Source organism: Chrysochloris asiatica, unplaced genomic scaffold (genome assembly GCF_000296735.1).
Source record: "Chrysochloris asiatica unplaced genomic scaffold, ChrAsi1.0 scaffold00010, whole genome shotgun sequence".
Lineage (NCBI taxonomy): Eukaryota > Metazoa > Chordata > Mammalia > Afrosoricida > Chrysochloridae > Chrysochloris > Chrysochloris asiatica.
In genome coordinates this window covers 26,808,060-26,829,183 of record NW_006408528.1, presented here as the reverse complement: position 1 = coordinate 26,829,183, position 21,124 = coordinate 26,808,060, and the positions used below count along the sequence as shown (strand labels likewise).

Genomic DNA, 21,124 nt, shown 5'->3' with positions numbered 1-21,124 from the left:
ACTCCTTGGAAATCCTATATAGGGTTGCTATGAGTCAAAACTGATTGGATGGCACTTAACAACAATAACAACAGATCATGTCTAAAATTTTTGGAATTATACACACAGACACATACACACAGATAGATACATGCATGCATACACATACACTCACACTACGCTCATCTTTTCAGCTAGTCCCTTCTGCCATTCTTCTAAAGTCCTAGTACTTTGGGATACTCATACTAATAATAATTTGAATATAGATTAACTCCATTAATCTTCAATCACTCTTTTGATGCCTGATCAGCCGATAAACTTTTCCTAGAAACTAAAAGGCACAGATTAACATAGTTATGGTAAACTTGGAACAATTCAGATTTCTTTTTGCCTCTGTAATATGATCCTCCAAATTCAAAGAAATTATTGCAGAACAAAATATTCAGAACAACGACAGACTGATTAAATCCCACTGATCAATTTACAACAGGATCTCATCTGGTGGTGGAGTGCCGTGGAGTCGGTTCCTACTCATAGTGACTCTGCACAGGGTTTCCGAGGTTGTAAATCTTTGCAGGAGTAGAAAGCCTCATACTGCTCCCACGGAGCAGCTGGTAGTCTCAAACTGTTGACCTTGAGGTTAGCAGCCCAATTCGTAAAGAGGAAGATCCCCAACGAGATGGACCGGCCAGGTGGCATCACTGATGGCATCACGTGTGGCAGCAGTAGTGAGGTTGGCCCAGGATCGAACATTGTTTCGTTCTGCTGTGCATGGAGTTGCTATGAGTCAGTTCCGACGCGAAGGCACCTGACAACAACAACAACGCTACCAGAGCTTCTTAGGACCTCATCTAGACATCCCAATACATTTTCAAACTATTAATCTATTAAAGACGACTTGCATTTTCAAACTATTAATCTATTAAAATTCCAAACATGTCATTGACAAATCTTTGCTACATTCACAAATCTCCTTTATAATTTACCAACACACAGAAAATTAGATTTCTCTTAGAAGCTTATTGTCTTCCTACCCAAGCTATCTCATTTCACACTTGCAAACACTGATAGAATTCTAATAAACACCCGTGGTCCATGTAGATACGTATACATACTCGATATGTATATTCATAAGTTATACTGCTCTTCCCTACTACACAAACTTCTTTTTAGAGTCTACAAAATACACATTAAACACAGAAATTATAGTTTTGTTTTGTAGTTTACTTTGTCTTATAGCTATTCAAATTAATTGCATTGTGTTGATATCAAAGGCTCCTCACTAAAGGGTACAATTTTTAAATCTATAAAATACATAGAATTGTATTGAGAAAATTAAAATTTCCCTCTGCATGAATACACAAGAAAAAGCATCTCCTAAAAATACAAAATAAAATTGAAGGTTTGTTTCTCATCTTGCTGTTGACTTCAATCCAAAACACTGTAAGTAATAATTACAGTTCTTACCCCTCATGAAGTGCTAAAAGAAACCAAATATTAGCTACCTTTAAAATGGATCTTAGTTAACATTATTCACTACAGATAAAAGAGGGCAAAAATCTGCTTAAGTCTGAATGGAACAATACTTTCATATGGTGCTAATTATATAAAAACAACCTAATATCTTTCTAGAAATAAAACAAAAATACTCTACATGTTTTATGCTTTCAAAAAATGTTGCATTCAAAGGCTCTATCAAAAAATCCCCAAACTTCTGTATAGATGCTGCAATCTATTTAGTTTTTCCATTCCAGAGAATTACTAAATGAAGGACAATAGAATTAAATAATATTTAATAATTTTTATTTATATAAAACAATGAATAGTTAAATTCCCAAAATATGCATTAAAATATTTGTCACTTGTCTATAAGAACAGCAATCATATAACCCCCAGTCTCCCCAAATCTAAATATGCTAGTAGTCCAAAGACATTATAATCACTTGAAGATTCATTCTTTTATAACTAAATTTGGAAGAGACTTGCCATTAACTTTTTACTCATCAACACAGTGGAGAACGTGTTTTTATCAATCCATGTGAAAAAATAAGCCCTGATGTTAATCACTGAGATCTACATGGATTTTTTTTCCTTTTCACAGCTCACAGTAAAATGCCTTTTATTTTGAAGCCAGATAATATCTCAAACTGAGTTATAATAAGTATAGACTTCAGTTATTTTTATTAAACAGTATATTTATATAAACTCCTCAAAAATTTTTTTTAGACATTTCATGCTGTTTATGAATATGCAACCAACCTTTTCTTTAGTAATTCAAGAGACAGATACAATCAAAGATACTGTGAGATTAAGTGCAACTTTTTCTTAGCATTTTGTATATTCCTTCAAAGTTGTAGGTCTTTAACCCACAAATGGTTGGAATACTTGTATTTTAGGGTGTTGGCTAAAGTTTGCTCTTTACTTTGGTGTACTATCCCAAATAAGTATAAACTACATGGATGTTTAATAGGAGGGAAACACTTAGTGTATAATTAAAACTTCTAAGATATCAATATTGATTTGGTTTTTCCATTAGAAGAAATGTAGCCACCAAAATATTTTAGATTATACACCAATATATGCATGTCCATATATAATGTAAGTATTACTGCTTACCTCAGTCAAGTGTGGTGTAGGGTTAAATCCACAGAGGTTACAAACTTGATTCTTGCATTCAGTACAAGTACTGAAGTTAGGAGGATCCTTAGAACCTATGTTGAGTTCAATTTTGCACAGAAGACAAGTTGATTTGTCTTTGGGGCTCTTCTCCGGTGTAGAGGGAATGACAGTCTTTTGAGGTTCAGTTATTGAAGGTTTGCTATCTTTAGTAGGTGGGGGCTTCTTTTCTGTTTCTGTTCTTTTTACTGTTGGAACTTTTTCCCCTTTGGGCTCTATTATTTCAGTTGCTGAAGCTTTTGTTTCCTTTTTCACAGGTATGACTTTTGCAGGTGCTGGTGGTGTCTGACCTGTGGATTTGGGTGGCCCCTGAGAAGGTGGTGGCTGTGAAAGAGGAGGGGCTTGCTTTGTTGGGGCTACTGTCGCACTTTGTGAATGAGGTCCAGGCTGCGCAGCTGTCGAAATTAAACTTGATGCCTGGCTGAAGATGGATGCTCCAAACCCAAAGAGTTTCCCAGTCACAGTTTCTTGAGGAGTTGTGGGCTGTGATTTAGAGGCATCAGTGATGCTTCCCAGATTCAGACTAAAACGTCTTGACTGCTCCTGAGGCTTTGCAGGCTGTGGTGATGCAAGAGGTGTTTGGCCAGTGGTAGGTCGTGAACCAGGAGGGGTTGGTGACACTTTTGGTGTGGGTTTGGCATCTGGCTTTAGACTCATTTTGGATTGTGCTTTCTTAGGATCGTCCTTCTTTTGAGCTGGATCAATGTGTTTTGGGGCTTTGCTCTCTGGACTGGGCCTAGGCTGTGGAATAATTTTAGAATCTGATGCAGGCCGAGGTAGGGCAGTAGAATCAAACTGGCTGACTTTTTCTCCTGTTGGTGGAAAACTTTGTGAGGGTTTGGCAGAGTCTGTTTTTAGAGGAGGAGTTGTTTTCTCTGGAGCTTGTGACTGTACTTTAGCGCTCGGAACTTCAGGTTTTGTCATTGGTGCTGCAGAAGACACAACATCTGAGACCGGCTTTACCACCTTGGGGTGCTTTGGTTTAGCTTCTTCCAGGGGGACCTTGGCCTGCTCCTGCAGAGCAGAAGGCTCTTTCAGAGGAGTTGGCTGGGCCGAGGGCTCTGTTACAGGAGGCGGCTTGGCCATGCCTGGAGGAGAACCATGAAGGGTTGGTTGTTTCACTAGTGGTGGAGGTTTTCTAGACTCAGGTGGCTTTGAGATATCCTGTTTGGGTGTTGCATCCTTCTTTGGGGAAGACTGCTGGGATGGTGGTGATGATTTGCTCACTGCTGGTGAAGGTGCAACATGGGTAGTCTTCGGTTTGGGCTGGGGTGATGGTGGAATTGGAGCCAGGTCACCTCCTAGAGCTCTCTGCATCTGACAGTTTAAACAGAGCCATTCTTTAACCTAGAAGTGACACAAAACAATGGTCACTGAGATAACAGCAAAATGAAATGAATAAACATTTCATAAAACACATGGCATCACATGACTTTGTAAAGCATAAAACACAAACAAAACAATTTTCTTTAGTTTTATTCTAAAGGATAAAAGATTTCATTATTAAAATACGATTAATGAAACTCATATAGACAAAAACACTATACTTCAAAGAAAGTAAAAAGTCAGCATACAATTATATTTTTCTTCTAGTATTAATGTTGTCATTCTTTAACTTTGATTCACTCAAAGTTTGATTAATTCCAGAAACAGAAAAAATATATATAATAAATAACACAGTTTATACCATATAAATCAGGTTAAATAATCAGCTATGTTAAATATTTTATCTATTTAGTATCTCATAAAGCAATTTAAGTTATAGAGTTCAGGCTAATATAAGCACATCATTAATTTCTTAAATAGGGGTTCTGGTGTGGCGCTGTAGGATCACCATTGGACTGCTAAGGTTGGCAGTTCAAACCCACCAGCCACTCCTTGGAAACCCTATACAAGTTTGCTGTGAGTTGGCACACAAAAACAACCATTTATTAATTAGCAGAGTAACACTTCACCTCTAACATGGTATACTGAAATGTGGAAAAGTAAATGTTTTTAGCATTTTCCTATTAAGAAAGTAAAAGCAAAATAATGCTAGTCCTTAAAGTGAGCATAACCAGCATGATCAAAAAAGTTCTTAGTTTATCAATTTTATGCACAAACTTGATTGGGACAAGTTTGCTGTTGTAAAGTGCCATCGAGTCACTTCCAACTCATAGCAACAGTGACTAGGGTTTCCAAGGAATGGCCTGTGGGTTTGAACTGATGACCTTGTGGTTAGCAGTCCATGCTTTTCCTAGAGCACCGCACCAGGACTCCTGGATGAGTTTAACACGTAAATAAGCAGTATACTTATTTGATTGCTTTTTTCATACCACATCCATTATGAAAAGATGTTGAATTTGATACCATACATCTGAATAATTTAAAAAATACCTATGTTTAACATTTACATTTATTTTTTATGAGGGTAAGTAAAAAAAGTATTGCTACTAGGGTTCTGAGCACTGGTGCTGGGAACTGTAGGATTAGCACTGGACTGCCAGCTCCTAGAAACCCTATCCAGGGTCGCTGAGTCAGAACCAACTCAATGGCATACAACAACAGCACCTAGAGTTCCAGTTCATAGATGCATGGGTTTATTCCAAACAAAACAGGTCCGCAATCAGTATACGGCCTAGGAAAAGTTCTCTCAATAAGAAACATATCTTAGTCTCTTTAGAAGGTTATGGCTACTTTTTTTTCCCGGATTCCAAAGGGATAGTATATTTTATCAAAGTACAAAAGACAAACACTGGGATGATGAACACAGACAAATTCATTATGAAGAATAAGACCAGAATCTTGGAGTGGCTCTGTAGGATACAAACAACAGCTAACAATAAGAGAAAGCCAGAAAGTTGCACCAGGGGATTTTTATCTCCCCATCACAGCAATGAATCTGCTTATTCTTCAAGGGTAGCAAAGGCTGTCCTGTGTGAATTTTGTTGGGAAACTTCACCCCTCCATCTGATCTTGCCCCTCAAAACTAAAAAAACACTGAAAAAACACACAATGTGAGTCCCCTCACGGGGCACTGTGGGTTAACGCACTGGACTGCAAAGCTGATTTGAATGGCAAGGTCAGCGGTTCAGGCTCACCAGCCACTCCTCGGAAACCCTATACAAGGTCACTAGAGGTTGGGACCAATTTGACAGCACTTAACAACAACAACAACAACAAGGATGTCAAAAGGAGGTCTGGTAGTGTAGTTTGTTATTCCTTAGGCTGCTAACAACAGGGTTAGCAGTTTGAATCTGCCAGTAGAAAGAAGATAAGGCTTTCTGCTTCCATAAAGATGTACAGCCTTGGAAATCCTACTCAGGGTTAATCTGAGTCAGAATTTGAGTCTGAATTGACTCCACCACTGTGATCAAGGATATCAAGACTTCTGTTTGGAAATAGTGCAAATTGAAGAGCACAGACTGCTCCAGAGAAACATTGTGGTGGCTGCTAATTCTAAGTGCCGTAGAGTCAGTTCCAGCTCACAGCGATACTGTACATGGTTTCCAAGGAGTGGCTTGTAGGTTAACCTTGCAGTTAACAGTCCACTGCTTATCCTACAGTGCCACACCAGGCCTGGGATAGAGATGGAAATACTGTCTTCGTAAGAGTATAGATCCAGATTGAAGATATGCCAAAAAAAATCACATTTTGATATTTTGGTTTAATAAACATTTGCATGTTATAGTGGTACTTTTTGACTTATCCTCATATACTAATTATAAATGACCTTAATCAAAATAAAGCTTTTAAAACATTAAATTTTCAATGACCATACAGTTCCCATACAAGAGAGCCAATGCAAAATTTGCAATCAAAGTTCTTTGAGTGAATGCTGCACAGTGACAAAATAAAAATAAGGAGCATAGTTGAGAGAAAATTCTTCACAATACCAAACCGTGAAGTATTAGGTCAAACAACAAAAAGATATTCTTGATCTTCAAATAATTTTCTTTTGAAAAACTTGAACTAATCACTTCTAAAAACAAATATGTAAGTTTAAACTATAAAGCTTTTTAAATGAAAAAACTAAAACTGTATCTTTATTGACTTTAAATTTTAAAAAGCCATTAAAATTATTCAATTTCATGCATTAGCACCACAAGACTTATTTTGCAATCTTACGGTAAAAACTTTTTTAAAATTAAAGTTAAAAAAGATATTCAACTTTATCTGAAATATTATATATACTTTTGAACATCTGAATTGAAAAAGTAAAACTAAGATTTGTTAAATACAGGTAGTAGGTGTTCATTACATTTATTTGCAATAGGGATGTTGGGTAGTTACATTGATATAACTTTATCTTTACCTTTCTCCATGTTGGAAGTGTTTCACAATATAAATAACTCTTTGTTGTTGTTATTAAATGCTGTCAAGTTGGGTCCAAATCATAGCAACCTGTACAGGGTTTCCAAGAAGCGGCTAGTGAGTCTGAACCACTGATCTTATGGTTCAAACACACCAGGACTCCAAATAGCTTTTTATACATATAAATAGTTGAAGCACCCAAAACTAATATTTTTTTCTCACCTTTTCTTTCATAATATTATGCAATTCCAAATTACCTCATAATATTGAAACTAAGCAAGATAAAAACATACACATAACAGGGATTCACAAAGTTGGTGGAAGAATTCCATTATCTTTTCATTCATGTTTCCATAAACTTCTAAAGCTCCCTTGTACATAATTAAATGCCTAATTTTTTACATGTACTGTCATTGTTTTATTTTCCTGTAAAATATCTATTATCTGACATCTTTTATCCACATTAATCACTTTAAATTGACAAATTCCTAAGATCAATGACTTTCATTCATTATTGTTAATTGTTACTCTTTTCAACAAGTGTCAGTCAAATTAAACGTAAAATGTATTCACTTATTCATTCCCTTAGTCAAATATTTATTGAAAACCTTCTACAGAGCAAATGCCACCAAATAAGAGAGGAGACAATCCCCATCATCAAGGAGCCTGTATTATATACCATAATAGATAAGAAAAAAATTACAGATAATTTCAGGGTTAATATATACAATAAATACCTAACATACTGATTATTCCTTACTATTTTTTTTAATCTCTAAAATTTTTATTTGAATTCATTTGGTTTTGTCAGTAAAATGTTAAGTCTCTGAACACTGAAACTTCATACATAGCCGACCCATTGTCCCTAACTCCGTCTTTAGACCACTGCAGAACTGTAACACCACCATGGAGTCCTGGTGTGGCGCTGAGGGTTAATGTGCCAGACTGCAAAGCCATTTAAACTGCAAGGTAGGCAGTTCAGGCTTACCATGCGGCTCCTCAGAAACCCTATACAGGGTTGCTGTAGGTAGGAACTGACTCAATGGCACTGAACAACAACAATGGCTTATCTAATGTACGCCATATCAACCCTGGAAAACACATTCTGCCATTTTCTTATTCCAAAATGATGTTTCATTGTGGTTTATAAATATGTATGACTATGTCTCCACCTAAGGAGAAAAAAGTAGGAACACAGAGGTAGAAATAAGGGGTCACTGCCCCTTCATAGGGAGAGAATCTGCTTTTCTCTCTATACACCCCTTTCTTAAGTGGATCCCACCGTCCCATGCCTTGTCCTTTTAATGATATTTTCTTCTCTTTGATAAACACATGAAAGATATCTGATCCTCTAATCTTCCTGTTATATGAAGAAAAACGTGGCATCAGGATTGGAGGAAGACTCATTAACAACCTGCGATATGCAAATGATACAACTTTGCTTGCTGAAAGTGAAGAGGACTTAAAATAAGTATTGATGAAGATCGAAGACCATAGCCTTTGGTATGGATTGCATCTCAATGTAAACAAAACAAAAATCCTCACCACTGGACCAATAAACAACATTCTTACCAATGGAGAAAACATTGAAGTTGTCAAGGACTTCATTCTTCTTGGATCAACCATCAACACTCAAGAAATCAAATGACTTATTGCATTAGGCAAATCTGCTGCACAAGACCTTTTTAGTGTTGAAGAGCAAAGATGTCAGCTTGAGGACTAAGGTGCGCCTGACCCAAGCCATGGTATTTTCAATAAGCTTATATGCATGCGAAAGCCAGACAATGAATAAGGAAGATAGTAGAATAATTGATGCTTTTGAGTTATGGGGTTGGAGAAGAATATTAAGAGTGCCATGGGCTGCCAAAAGAGCCAACAGATCTATGTTGGAAGAAGTGCAGCCAGAGTGCTCCTTGAAGGCCAGGATGGCCAAACCTTGTCTCTCATTCTTAGGACATATTGTCAGGAAAGACCAGTCACTGGATAAGGATATCATGTTTAGTAAGGTGGAGGGTCAGAGAGAAAGAGGAAGACCCCCAGCGAGATGGATTGGCCAAGTGGCAGCATCAATGGGCTCAAGCGTGGAAACATCTGTGAGGTTGGCCCAGGACTGGACAGTATTTCATTCTGTTGTACACAGGGTTGATATGAGTTGGTACCTACTGGGCACCTAACAACTACAACAACAACAATCTTTCTGATTGCTAGCATATAGAGGTAGGAATCACTGTCTACAGCTGTCACAACATGAAAAGTTTTTTACTATCTTAGGGTTTTTAAAAGAGGATTTGAATCTACTGGCCATAACTATTGACAATAGAGATGTTTATTATCTCAGGACTTCTAGACTGAAAACAGGATTTCCAACTCCATGGGTCAACTGATACGCAATAAACCAAAGAAATTCCCTATATAATGAGAAAATTAAAAAGTGCACAATCCATTCCCAGCATTAATATTATGAAGCATCTTCCACTTTGGTTTTGTCATGTTTTTCTACAAGACACTTGGACTAAACAGTAGTCATAGTTCCAGTGCCTTCTTGGTCATGAGTTAGAGACCTTGTAATATTTTTACTGTATTCTCATCTACTTCCTAAGTACTGTCTGCGTTTCTTGTGAAAAGGAATTTGCCATTAATTCTTTCAGATCTCAAAAGCCTCTGTTCCTTCTTTCATCCTCAGCATCTCTCATTATATACTTCTACCATTATATACTTCTACCAAACTCTTTAAGACAAATAAAAAGTGTCGACTCGAATCACTTCTCCTCAACCTTTGATGCTTCCTCACTACCTAAGAAACAAAGTGTTTTTTGTTTTTTGTTTTTATTGCCAAAACCAAAAATTTCATAATTCTGTTGTCATTCCTATCCTAACACTTAATAATCTTGTTATTTTTAGGTCTCTGTCCCACAAAAGACTATAAGCAATAAATGGCCAGGCCTTCCTATAAGTAGTCTATTGTTCCAAGCTTTATAGATGTTCATAAATATTTTTTTCATTGTTAGAATCAAGCAAATTAATTTCAAATGTTTGACTGTGCTCTTCAAGCTATAGCCTCTCGGTGTTTATTCTGCCAGTCTCCACTGTTTACCCAGCCTGTGCAACAGGCTTCTGACTTCATTTTCTGGTTCCATGCCATTCTCTCCAGAACCCTACTTTGTATCTCTGTCCACCAATAATCCATCTGCATTACTATTCAAACTGGAATCACTCCCCTATAATTATGACACCTGATAAGTGTAAATATTTTCCCTACCTGGAGACAATTACTTACAGCCTTGTATCATTTCTAAAACTAAACATCTACTTGTAAATCTAAGTAGAAACGAACATGAATTCACAACCATTGTTGCCTCAGACACTAAGGTGCACCTGACATCAATTCCACAAGTTGCTCAGATCTTTAACACAACTTGTCTTCCTAGTTCTCTATGATCCGGTCTGTAATTCACTATAGCCATGGATAAAGATTTCCAATTTTAGTCTGTAATGCTTTCTCAGGCACCACAAAAGTGAGACAATATACAAGACCAACTTTGATTCAAGGAAAGTTTCCACAAAGATTTTCAAAACAACTTTTCAAGTCCTCAGTTACAGCAGTGCCTCCTCCCTTGCATGACACTGTAACCACCTATGTTCATTAGATAAATGGCGAGAGGTTAAAATGAAGAAACTGTACGAGAATAACATACAATTATATCAATATCTCCTGGAAAAACTCTGACCTTCAATAAACCTACCACAAACCCACTGCCATCCAGTTGATACCAACCCATAAGAACCCTGTAAAACTGCTCCTTTGGGTTTCCAAGACTGTAAATCTTTTCAGAAGACAGCCTCATCATTCTCCCATGGAGTGGCTGATGGGTTTGAACCATGACCTTGCAGTTAGCAGCCCAACACTTAACCAACTATGCCACTAGTACTTCTTCAAGATTGAGCCATTAAAATGAAAGAACCTAGATTTATTAGACAAATATGTCAAGTCTCGATGATTCCTAAATTCTAGATTTATTGAACAAATAGGGGAAATGACATTTTAGACTTTTCCCACGCATACAGCTGTAAGTTGGACAATGAATAAGGAAGACTGTGGAGGAATTGGTGCATTTGAATTATGGTGTTAAGAGAAGAATATTAAAAGTGCCAAGGCAATGCTTAGTAAAAGAGGGTCAGCAAAAAAGAGGAAAACCCCCAACAAGATGGATTGGCACAGTGGCAGCAGCAATGAGCTGAAGCGTACAGTGTGAAATCGATTGGTGCAGGACAGGGCAGTGTTTCATTCTGTTGTGCATAAGGCCTCTTTGAGTTGGTACTGAGTGGACAGCACCTAATAACAACAAATGGACTGCCAGAAGAACTAACAAATCTGTGTTGGAAGAAGTCCAATCAGAATGCTCCTTACAAGCTAGGATAGTGAGACTTTGTCTCTCACACTTCGGGCATATTTTGAGGAGGAGCCAGTCCCTGGAGAAGGACATCATGCCTGGGAAGGTGGAAGGTGAAAGAAAAAGAATATCCCCAATGCCACTGGGGGCAGACCCCCAGTGGCAGCAGCAATGGGCTCAAATAGTTGTATGGATGATGCAGGACTGGGCAGTATTTTGTTCTGTTGTTCATAGGTCTCTATGAGTCAGAACCTACTCAGTGGCACCTGACAACAACAACATACTGTTGGACTGCTAACCACAAGGTCAGAAGTTCAAACCCACCAGTTGCTTCATAGAAAGCCTATATAGGTCACTATAAGTTAGAACCAACTTGATGACACTAACAACAACAACACACTTACTTGTAAGAGGCATAAAAACAGAATTCAAGGTCTGGAGACAATTATTTATTGAGATACTGAAACTCATTTATCTCTATCACACACAAAAAAGCATAAATATTATTTGTTCAGTTTTCTTACTTAAAATTTCTATACAAAAAGGATAGGTCAGAGTGATTTCTATGGCCATTCTGAAGCCAGTATGCATTCTGATGTAGACCTCCACATACTGTAAACATCTCTCTACATAATCCAGTCCTTTGAACTAGCATATTGTTGGGCTTTTCTTGTGTATCAAAACTATAAAACATAGTGATAGAACTTTATTGACTAAAGAATTTGGATAATCATAAATGTCTTATTTAGATACATTAAGAGGTAACACTGGAAAATTTAATTGTGAATTTCACATCATGGTGCGGCTTTCCAATATATGTGTCAAAACTATTGATTACCCAAAAAAATTAGTTTGATTTTTAATAGTATGAATTCAATAAAAATTCAAGATAATTATCCTGATCCATGTAAGCAATGAAGTGAATTGTTAAATTTGGGGGTTCCGAAATTAATAATATTTCTAGGCAAAAATGCAAGAAGCATAATGCCTAATATTCACAAGTCAATATGCCTTAAACCAGAAATTTAAAACACAAAATCTACATAAAATTCATAATAAAATATGAGCTCAATTATATAGCAGTAGAGTACTATTTAGTGTAGCAGATCATCAAAAAGATGTTAGGAGTTTTTTTTATTTATAACACTATTTACTTTGGTGGTGATGACGGTGTTAGGAGTTTTTTTATTTATAACACTATTTACTTTGGTGGTGATGACGGTGATGTACCACCGAGTTGGTTCCAACTCAGTGACCCTCTCTATAGGGTTTCTGAGGCTGTATTAGAGTGAATAAATTTCCCTCAACCATACTGTCATCCTTTCCTTTTACAATAAAACCTATTGGGTTCTTATGGTTTGACTAATCACAACTAAATTTTTCTATAGACTTTTAAGACATTTTATAATATGACAATGATGCTACAAACTATGACATCTAAATGTGTCACTCCATCAAAGGAGAATTCTCGTTTTCTCTCACCTGAGTCATTATTCCCTGTCCAAAGTGTGCTCTTCATCCATTTACCTAAATTCTATTGATCTTTTATGGCCCATAAAATTATCACATAATAGTCCATCATCAACTAAGCTTTCCCTTTATAACTAATACAACTATAGTTCAAACCACAGCACACAAACATATGTATTGTCTTAAAATCTTTTTTCAATTATCTTCTATTTCCTCACATACACTTTTAAAAGATAGCAACCACATCTCACAATTACTCTCACCTCTATGCTACATATTGAGTCAATTTTAAATACTATTGATGATGAATTGCTCTATTTTTCCAACTTTTCCTCATCAAAGCATTTCAAATATTTATTGAAAGCCTCATATCATTTTGAAAGCCATAGGAAAAAGATAATATAATTAGACATATGACAACTATATGATTTTTTAAAAAGTCTATCTAAGGAAACGATATTGTAAAGAAGACACCAAGCTAAGATTTGATAGCAGATTATACGTTCTACTATTCAAGAATTATCCAAACCACATAACCTCCTTCTCAGATTCTCAGAAGCAGTTACTCCCTGACAGCAGTTAGGCTGCAGATGGCTCCCTGTAGTTGACATCTCTAACTATGAAGATTAATGCATAATTTATTTTTGTTAAAAATTAGACACTAGCATTCCTCAGAAATAAGATGACAAGCTCAGTCACTTGGTGAAACAATTTTCTTTAATATAATTCATAAAGAAGCTGGCTGCATACTTTCTCTCTGAAATAGTGTGGATTATATTTTCTGCTGCACAATCGGCAGCCATAAACAAGCCTTGGGAAATGTAAACTAAACACATATTTTTTTCTTCATAAAACATAACAATGTTCACCAAATTGTATCAGGTCATTTGTGAATCCGATGAAATGGAATCAAATTTTAATGTTTTGGACCTTGCTGAAGTTCAAGACAAGAGATACTCACCCAGGCACAAACTATAGAATAATTGCAATACATAGACACGAAAGCATGTAGGATAAGCACTGGATTGTGAACCATAAGGTGGTCAGTTCAAACCCACCAGGTGCTCCTCGGAAACACTATACAGAGTCACATGAGTCCAAACCGACTTGACAGCACTTAACAACAATTACAGCTACACAAATTGAGGAAGAGTTCAAGTCAAATAAACGGAATGTTCATACATCACCCATTAACAATTGTAAACTACCTCGCAGATGGGAGTTCAAACTTCTATGCATGCCTTGAGCTAGCATACAATTTTGCAGTTGTGATCCAAAAGCTTCAATTAGACAGTATTCGTACAATTACTGAATAGCAAATTGCATTTCCCTCTTATTTAATTAAAAAAAAATTACATGAACAAATAAATGATATTAGTGGGGAAAAAAAGGTCTCATTAATGTAATTTGTTGTTGTTACATGTTGTCAAGTTAGTTTGGACTCATAGAAACCCTCCATATGTTGTTGTCTGAGGAGTGGCTGGTGAGTTTGAACCATTGACTTTTCAGTTCAAACTGAACTTGCAGTCTAGTGCTTATCTTACAGTGCCATACCAGGAATTCCATAAACCCAATATAAAGAAATAAATATGAAATCATTACTTATGTTAAAAGCAGCAATCATCTGTGAGTTGACTTGGAATGAATACATTTTAAAAATATAAACATAAAAGTCAAAATATATTGTAGCTTATGTAAAAAAACAAAGTTTCATAAAATATTCTGTTAGCCTTTTCAAGTTTGAATGCAAGTCCCTGGTAACTTGTGAAATGTTCACATTTTGCCAATTTCTATTTATGCATATTTTCAAAAGATATTTAAGAGAAGTCTGATTTTATGTCCTATGAACTTTCTATTATGCTCAACTGTTTTCACAGACTATCAGCATTTTTCACTGCCCCTTATTTCCTTCTCTAAGCCCTTCCTATGTCAATGAGCTGAACAACACTAAAACTTTCCCCAACATATATAGTTACAGAATTCCTAATGAAGCTCCCTTCTTAATTTATTTGAAGTGTTTTAAATAGAAATGTTTCCAAGTGTTGTTTTAAGTTGTCAACTAGATACATCGATTTTACTAAACAAATAATAGAAATGGACTTCTATTAATTGTTTCGTAACTGATAAAAAATAGATCTTTATTTTTTATTAATAGAGGGAAGAAAAAATAAAAGGAATGGTGCTTTAATTTTTTTTTTCAGGCAAGACCAAGTCTCTTCTGTATATATTTTAACATATTCTATTTAGAAAACAAGATTCTATCTTCATCTAGTAAATTACTGGCTCTTCTTCTAGATTCTCAGTGAGCAGTCCAGGCTAGCACTTTTCTCATTTTATTCTCAAAATCTAGCAGAATAGCTGGCAAAGTGCAGGAACTCACAGCTTTCCTACAGAAACAGAAAGGAAACCACCAATGCAAGATACTGGTTTGAGTACAATGAGTTGTTGTTGTTAAGTGCCATCGAGTCGATTCTGACCCATAGCAACCCTGTACAGGGTTTCCGAGGATGTAAATCTTTACGGGAGTAGAAAGCCTAATCTTTCTCCCGCGGAGCGGCTGGTAGTTTCAAACCGCTGACCTTAAGGTTCGCAGCCCGATTCGTAACCACTACGCTACCAGAGCTCCATGAGTACAACTAGTAGGAAGATATAAAATTAGTGCTCTTGGGCTTTGATATTTTTTATACTAAATTCCCAAAATAAATTCCTGCATAAGAAACTAGTTGTGTTTTTTGTGTGTGATTATTTTAAAGATATGGAAAACACACATATTCTTTTCTATTGTAGAAATTTCGGAGAGAGTATGGTGAATCAAATAATCCGATTTAAGACAATGTGCATTCCTATAAAAAGATATGAATTTCTGATTAGCAGATCTGGCATCTTGTATGTGTTATATTAGTAACAAATTCTATGGCCATGCAAACCTCATTTAAATTCTCAACCTCAGTTTTGTCATCTACAAATAGAACTAGCAACAATGGCACTAATCCTACATGCCAATTATAATTATAAAAATGAATAATAAATAATGAATGTTTATATATTAGTTTCATTTCCAAAGAACTTACATAATGTGATTTTTATTTTATGAATACTTGAACATTATAGATATGAAAATTAAAATCACACAATCAGTACGGAGCTATACTAGAATTCATACCGAGATTCTCCAGGTCTTCTCGATCCCATATTCTTCCTCCTTTTCTATGTGACCATTTTATGACTAACTTGTGAACACATATTGACTATAGAGCATGAATTGTGGCTCTTTTACTCACTTACTGATCTTTAAAATGTGGATAAACCCCATTGTAATCAAGGAGATTCTTACTCGTTGCAACCCTAGGAAGGATTTCTAAGCCTTTATGGGAACAGAAAGCCTCCTTTTTCTCCCAGGGTGGCTGGTGAATTCAACCTGCTGACCTTGCAATTAGCAGCCCAACAAGTAACCCACTACACCAGGGCTCCTTTAAAAATGTGGATAATACTTCATTAAAAGGAAAAAATTTAACAGTAAATGAGAAAATACATAAAAAGTGCCTAGAGCACAATATGACATGTTGTTGTTGTTGTTAAGTGTCACCGAGTCGGTTCCGACCCATAGAGACCCTGTACAGCGTTTCCGAGGGTGTAAATCTTTACGGGAGTAGAAAGCCTCATCTTTCTCCCGCGGAGCGGCTGGTAGTTTCAAACCACTGACTTTAAGGTTCGCATCCCGATTCGTAACCACTACGCTACCAGAGCTCCTTACAATATGACATACAGTGTTTGAATTATGTTCTTTCCTTCCTGTGACAAAAACAATTGCCCTTCTCATTGAAGAAAGAGAAAGGGATGAATTGTTGCTTTAAATGATAATTAGAATCACTTTTAAGTGAAATTAGAATAACATAAGAGTATATGTGTGTGATGCATAAAACCAGAATTTAAACCTAAATCTCTTGAAGACCTGAGAAATTTTATATTGGTTATATTTTTAAGAAAATGAGTATAAGCTTAAAATAGATTATTTCGTTCTTTATCTTCAATGTGGTGGTGGTGGTGGTATGCTGTGGATTCGGTTCCTACTCATGGAGACCCTGTACAGGGTTTCCAAGGCTGTAAATCTTTACAGGAGTAGAAAGCCTCATCTTTTTCCCACAAAACAGCTGGTAGCCTTGAACTGCTGACATTGAAGTTAGCAGCCTGACTCGTAACCACTATGCTACCAGAGCTCCTTGCCTTCAATGTAGTACTTTTTTATACATAAGGCGTCATCATAGCAACCCTATATATGGTTTCTATGGCTGTAAAGCTTTATGGAAACAGAAAGCCTCCTCTTCCTCCCACGGAGTACTAGTGGGTATGAACTACCGACCATGTGGTTAGCAATCTTGAGCTTATCCTGCAGCACCACCAAGGCTTATTAATTAAAATCAGGGGATGGGGAGAGTGTAAGATATGGGCTTTCTCAGGGGATGTGAACAATGAGCAAGTAAGCCATCACTGTTCTGGATTTACTGAGACAACAAATGAATTTGCCTTAGGTAGGTCTCTGCTTTCACAACAGAACAGCTGTTGTTACCAAGCTACATAAATCATTATACCAATTGCATTAATATATAACAGCAGACTTCCTAATATTATAAAAGTTGATTATGTAAAAAGACACTTGCAACATCTAGTCACTTAAAAACTGAAAATTAAAAATAATAATAATAAATAAAAAAGGTTCTGGTTCTAATGACTAAACTTCCTTGTAAACTACTAGAATTTTATTTTGTAATCCAGTGAGCATCCAATTCATGAAGAAATTGTCATTGTAAATTAGATCTGGTAGAATATAATAACTAAACAAATAATACGTTTTAAAACATTTAAAAGTAGTACAGCTTCTTGAAATAATCCAGGAGTTTTTCTATTCTTTCTAGTTTATTATAAAACTATTTGAGATGAACGTTATCATTTTTGTATTACAATCATTTTTGTTATAATCAGGGCATTCATATTGGAAATAATATCAATTATCAGAGAATTAAAAAATCAGGTATTTTTAAAGAAAACAACACCTTATGTTTAGAATTGAAAAACTGGGTTTCTTGGTTGTTCACAAAGTACATATAAGGCACAAATTCACTTCTGAAGACCAGTCAGCGCCCTCATCTCACCCTTTTCATGGTCCACTTTAATAGAGGTACTTCTAAAGTGACTGTGACATCGCACATACATATTTAGTTTTGTGGCAACAATGGCTTTTATAAGCTCTTTCATGTGTGAAAAAACTTTACTATCCTCACACTACCTTGATGTTTCACTTAGGTACAGAATTTATCTTATCATTTTTGGAACTTTGAAAAAATTGCTCCATATGTGCTGTCCTGAGCATTGATGAAGAGTATGATGTCTGTCTGATTTCTCATATTATGGTAGATGGTGTTGTTTATCTCTATGGTGCTCCTGGGGTCTTCTTTTAACATTTGATGACCTAGTATTTCTCCAGGACATATCTATGAATGAGCCATTGTTATTAACCCTCCTTAATAATTGGTTGGCCTGTAATTCTTTGGCTTCTTGTTGTTAAGTGCTAGCCAGTTGGTTCTGAATCATAGCAACACTGTATGGGGCTTCTGAAGAATGGCTTTTGAATTTGAACTGATGACCTTGCAGTTTAAACTGACTTTATGGTCTAGTGTTGATCCTACAGTGCCACACCAGGACTCAAAGGTTGTTCCATGATCTCAAAGCTTTCTTTCTGAAATTCTTTCTAAAATTCTTGGATATAATCTCTTAGGAGATTTTAGCATTTATCTTAGAGCCCCAGAGCTCTAGGATTACCAAGAGAGTTCCAATATTATAACCATCTCCTCACGAGTCCTGGCACTGTAGGATAAGCACTGGACTACAAGATCAGTTTGAACCACAACTGATGGTTCAAGCTCACCAGTTGTTCCTTGGAAACCCTATCCAGGGTCACTATCAGTTGGAACTGACGCAAAGGCAGTTGACAACAACTATCTTCTAAAGTTGCCTAAACTCCATAGGAAGGAACCCAGAAGGAGTTCTGCATGTTATGAGAAAATATCCATTCACTGGATCTACATCGCCATGTTGTTGCTGTTAATTTTGACTCATAGTGACCCTGACCCTGCACTGTGTTTCTGAGGAGTGGATGGGGATGTTGAGTTTGAATCCAACCTTGCTGTTCAAACCACCTTTATAGTCCATTGCATTATCTTGTAGCACCACATCAGGATTCCCTACATTTGTTGTTGTTGTTGTTAAGTACTGTAGAATCGGTTCTGACCCATCACAACCCTATATAGGGTTTCCTAGGTGCATTTGGTGAACTTGAATCACCAACCTTGCAGTTCAAACCGACTTTGCAGTCCAGTGCATTAACCTGCAGCTCCCTATATAGGGTTTCTATGGGTCGGAACAGACTCGATAGTACTTCAGAACAACAACAGAGTCCACTGAAGGGAGTCATGGTATGGTGCTGTAGGATCAGCACTCGACTGCTAACCAACAGGCTGTTGATTCAAACCCACCCACCAGCCACTCCTTGGAAACCCTATGAGGGTTGCTATGAGTCAGAACTAACTTGACAACACTTATTAACAACAACAAGCCCCCTGAAATTCATGTGTGGCAATTAGTGATGAAATGTCTTCTTAAATCTTTTCCAGAAAAATAATATTAATTTTATTGAGAGCTTTACATATCCTGAATTAACTCTTTGACGTGCTGTTTCTGATTTGTTTTTGGTTTTGATTAGTTCACCTACGTTCTTCATGAAATGTTATTCACTCATAGACAGTGAATGTCTTGACTAGGATATCTCTCTTTTCCTTTTAGTCTTCTGCTTTGGATGTTTTAGTGCCCAAAAAGGGCAATTTTACTCCGAGGATGAGAGTTTCACACTAGTTGAGTAGTGTTTTCTCTTTGATAGCTCTCTGCCATGGGAGAGGACTCCAGCTTGTCACTACTGCCCTTCCTTAGCTAACTTACCCCTCTATTTAGAGAACATTTTATAGCTTTAAGGAGACCTAGTTGTATCATGGGTTAAGCACTGTGCAGCTAACAGAAAGTTGGAGGGTTCAAACCCACCAATCGCTCCATGGGCAAAAGATGCGGCAGTCTACTTCTGCAAAGATATTCAGTTCCAGACACTCTAGAGAGCAGTTATACAATGTCCCATGGGGTTGTTATGAGGGAGAATCGACTCCACAGCAGTGAGTTTATAGCTTTATACTATGGGAAAAAGAAAAAGTGGGGGAAAAAATCTCCTTGCTGCTCCCTATTTTCCTTACGTAGATAGATAGGTGCTGGTTATGTACCGTGAAGTTTGTGCCCATTCATACAGACCCGGTATAAGGTTTATGAGGTTGTACATCTTTACAGGAGCAGAAAGTCTCATCTTTCTCCCACAGAACCACTAATAGTTTCGAACTGCTGACCATGAGATTTAGCGGCCCATCTTGTAGCCGCTACGTTACCAGAGCCCCTTAGAAAAGTAGGTATATTCCACTTTTATCTATAATTCTTAATGTATTCATTGATAAAGCCAAATAATTGTATTTCCACCTACAAGCCACTACTGATTCCTGTATTTGTTGATTCCAAGCATAGGGCTTCTCTGAGGCTCTCTTAGGGAGTTATTTGTACAAAAATTGCCTTAATTCTTTTTGTCAGCTTCTTTCCCACTTTCTTCCTAGGAGCTCTTCAAAATGCCAACCCATATGGTTGGTGCTTTTTAGCATTTTCTGGAATGACTATACGTCTAAGCTTTTTAAAAAATAGGACCTTAGAAAGAGAGGGGAGGAACATGTTTTCAGTTCTCCTTTTTAAGGGGAATTGTGTGGAAGTCTTTGCCTAGAAGTTGAGATAAAAGATTTTAAAAAGACCTTTACAATAGAAACAACAGCTTAAAAATTAACATCCCTTTAAAAAAAAAAATCATTCAGGTACCATACCACCAGGAATGGCTTGTTTTCATTGTCATCAGATCAGTCCCAACTCATAGTGACTCTGTATACGGTTTGCAAGGAGTAGTTGGTGAGTTTGCATTTGTAGTTAGCAGTCCAGTGCTTATTCTACAGTGCTACACCAGTACTCCAGGAATGGTTTACTGCCATCCTATCTGCATAAGTGTTAACCTCCTATCCACAGCACAGCTCTACTGTCTAACCAGGGAGTACTGTGGCATTATAGAATAAGCACTGAACTGCTAACCACTAGGTTGGTAGTTCGTGTCTGCCATCTGTTCCACAGGAGAAAGATTTGAAGTTTCTGCTCCCATAAAAACTTTCAGCTTCGGAAATCCTTAAAAGGGT

The 21,124-nt window shown here is 36.7% G+C and overlaps 1 protein-coding gene across 1 annotated transcript in view; it reads right to left on the bottom strand.

Moving 5' to 3' along the window:
* PCLO (piccolo presynaptic cytomatrix protein) overlaps window positions 1-21,124 on the bottom strand; it is a 483,434-nt gene that overhangs the window by 447,330 nt on the left and 14,980 nt on the right. The window contains exon 4 of the mRNA XM_006834340.1: window positions 2,596-4,002. Coding sequence (XP_006834403.1) covers window positions 2,596-4,002 — 1,407 coding nt within the window. The remainder of the gene's footprint in view (window positions 1-2,595; window positions 4,003-21,124) is intronic.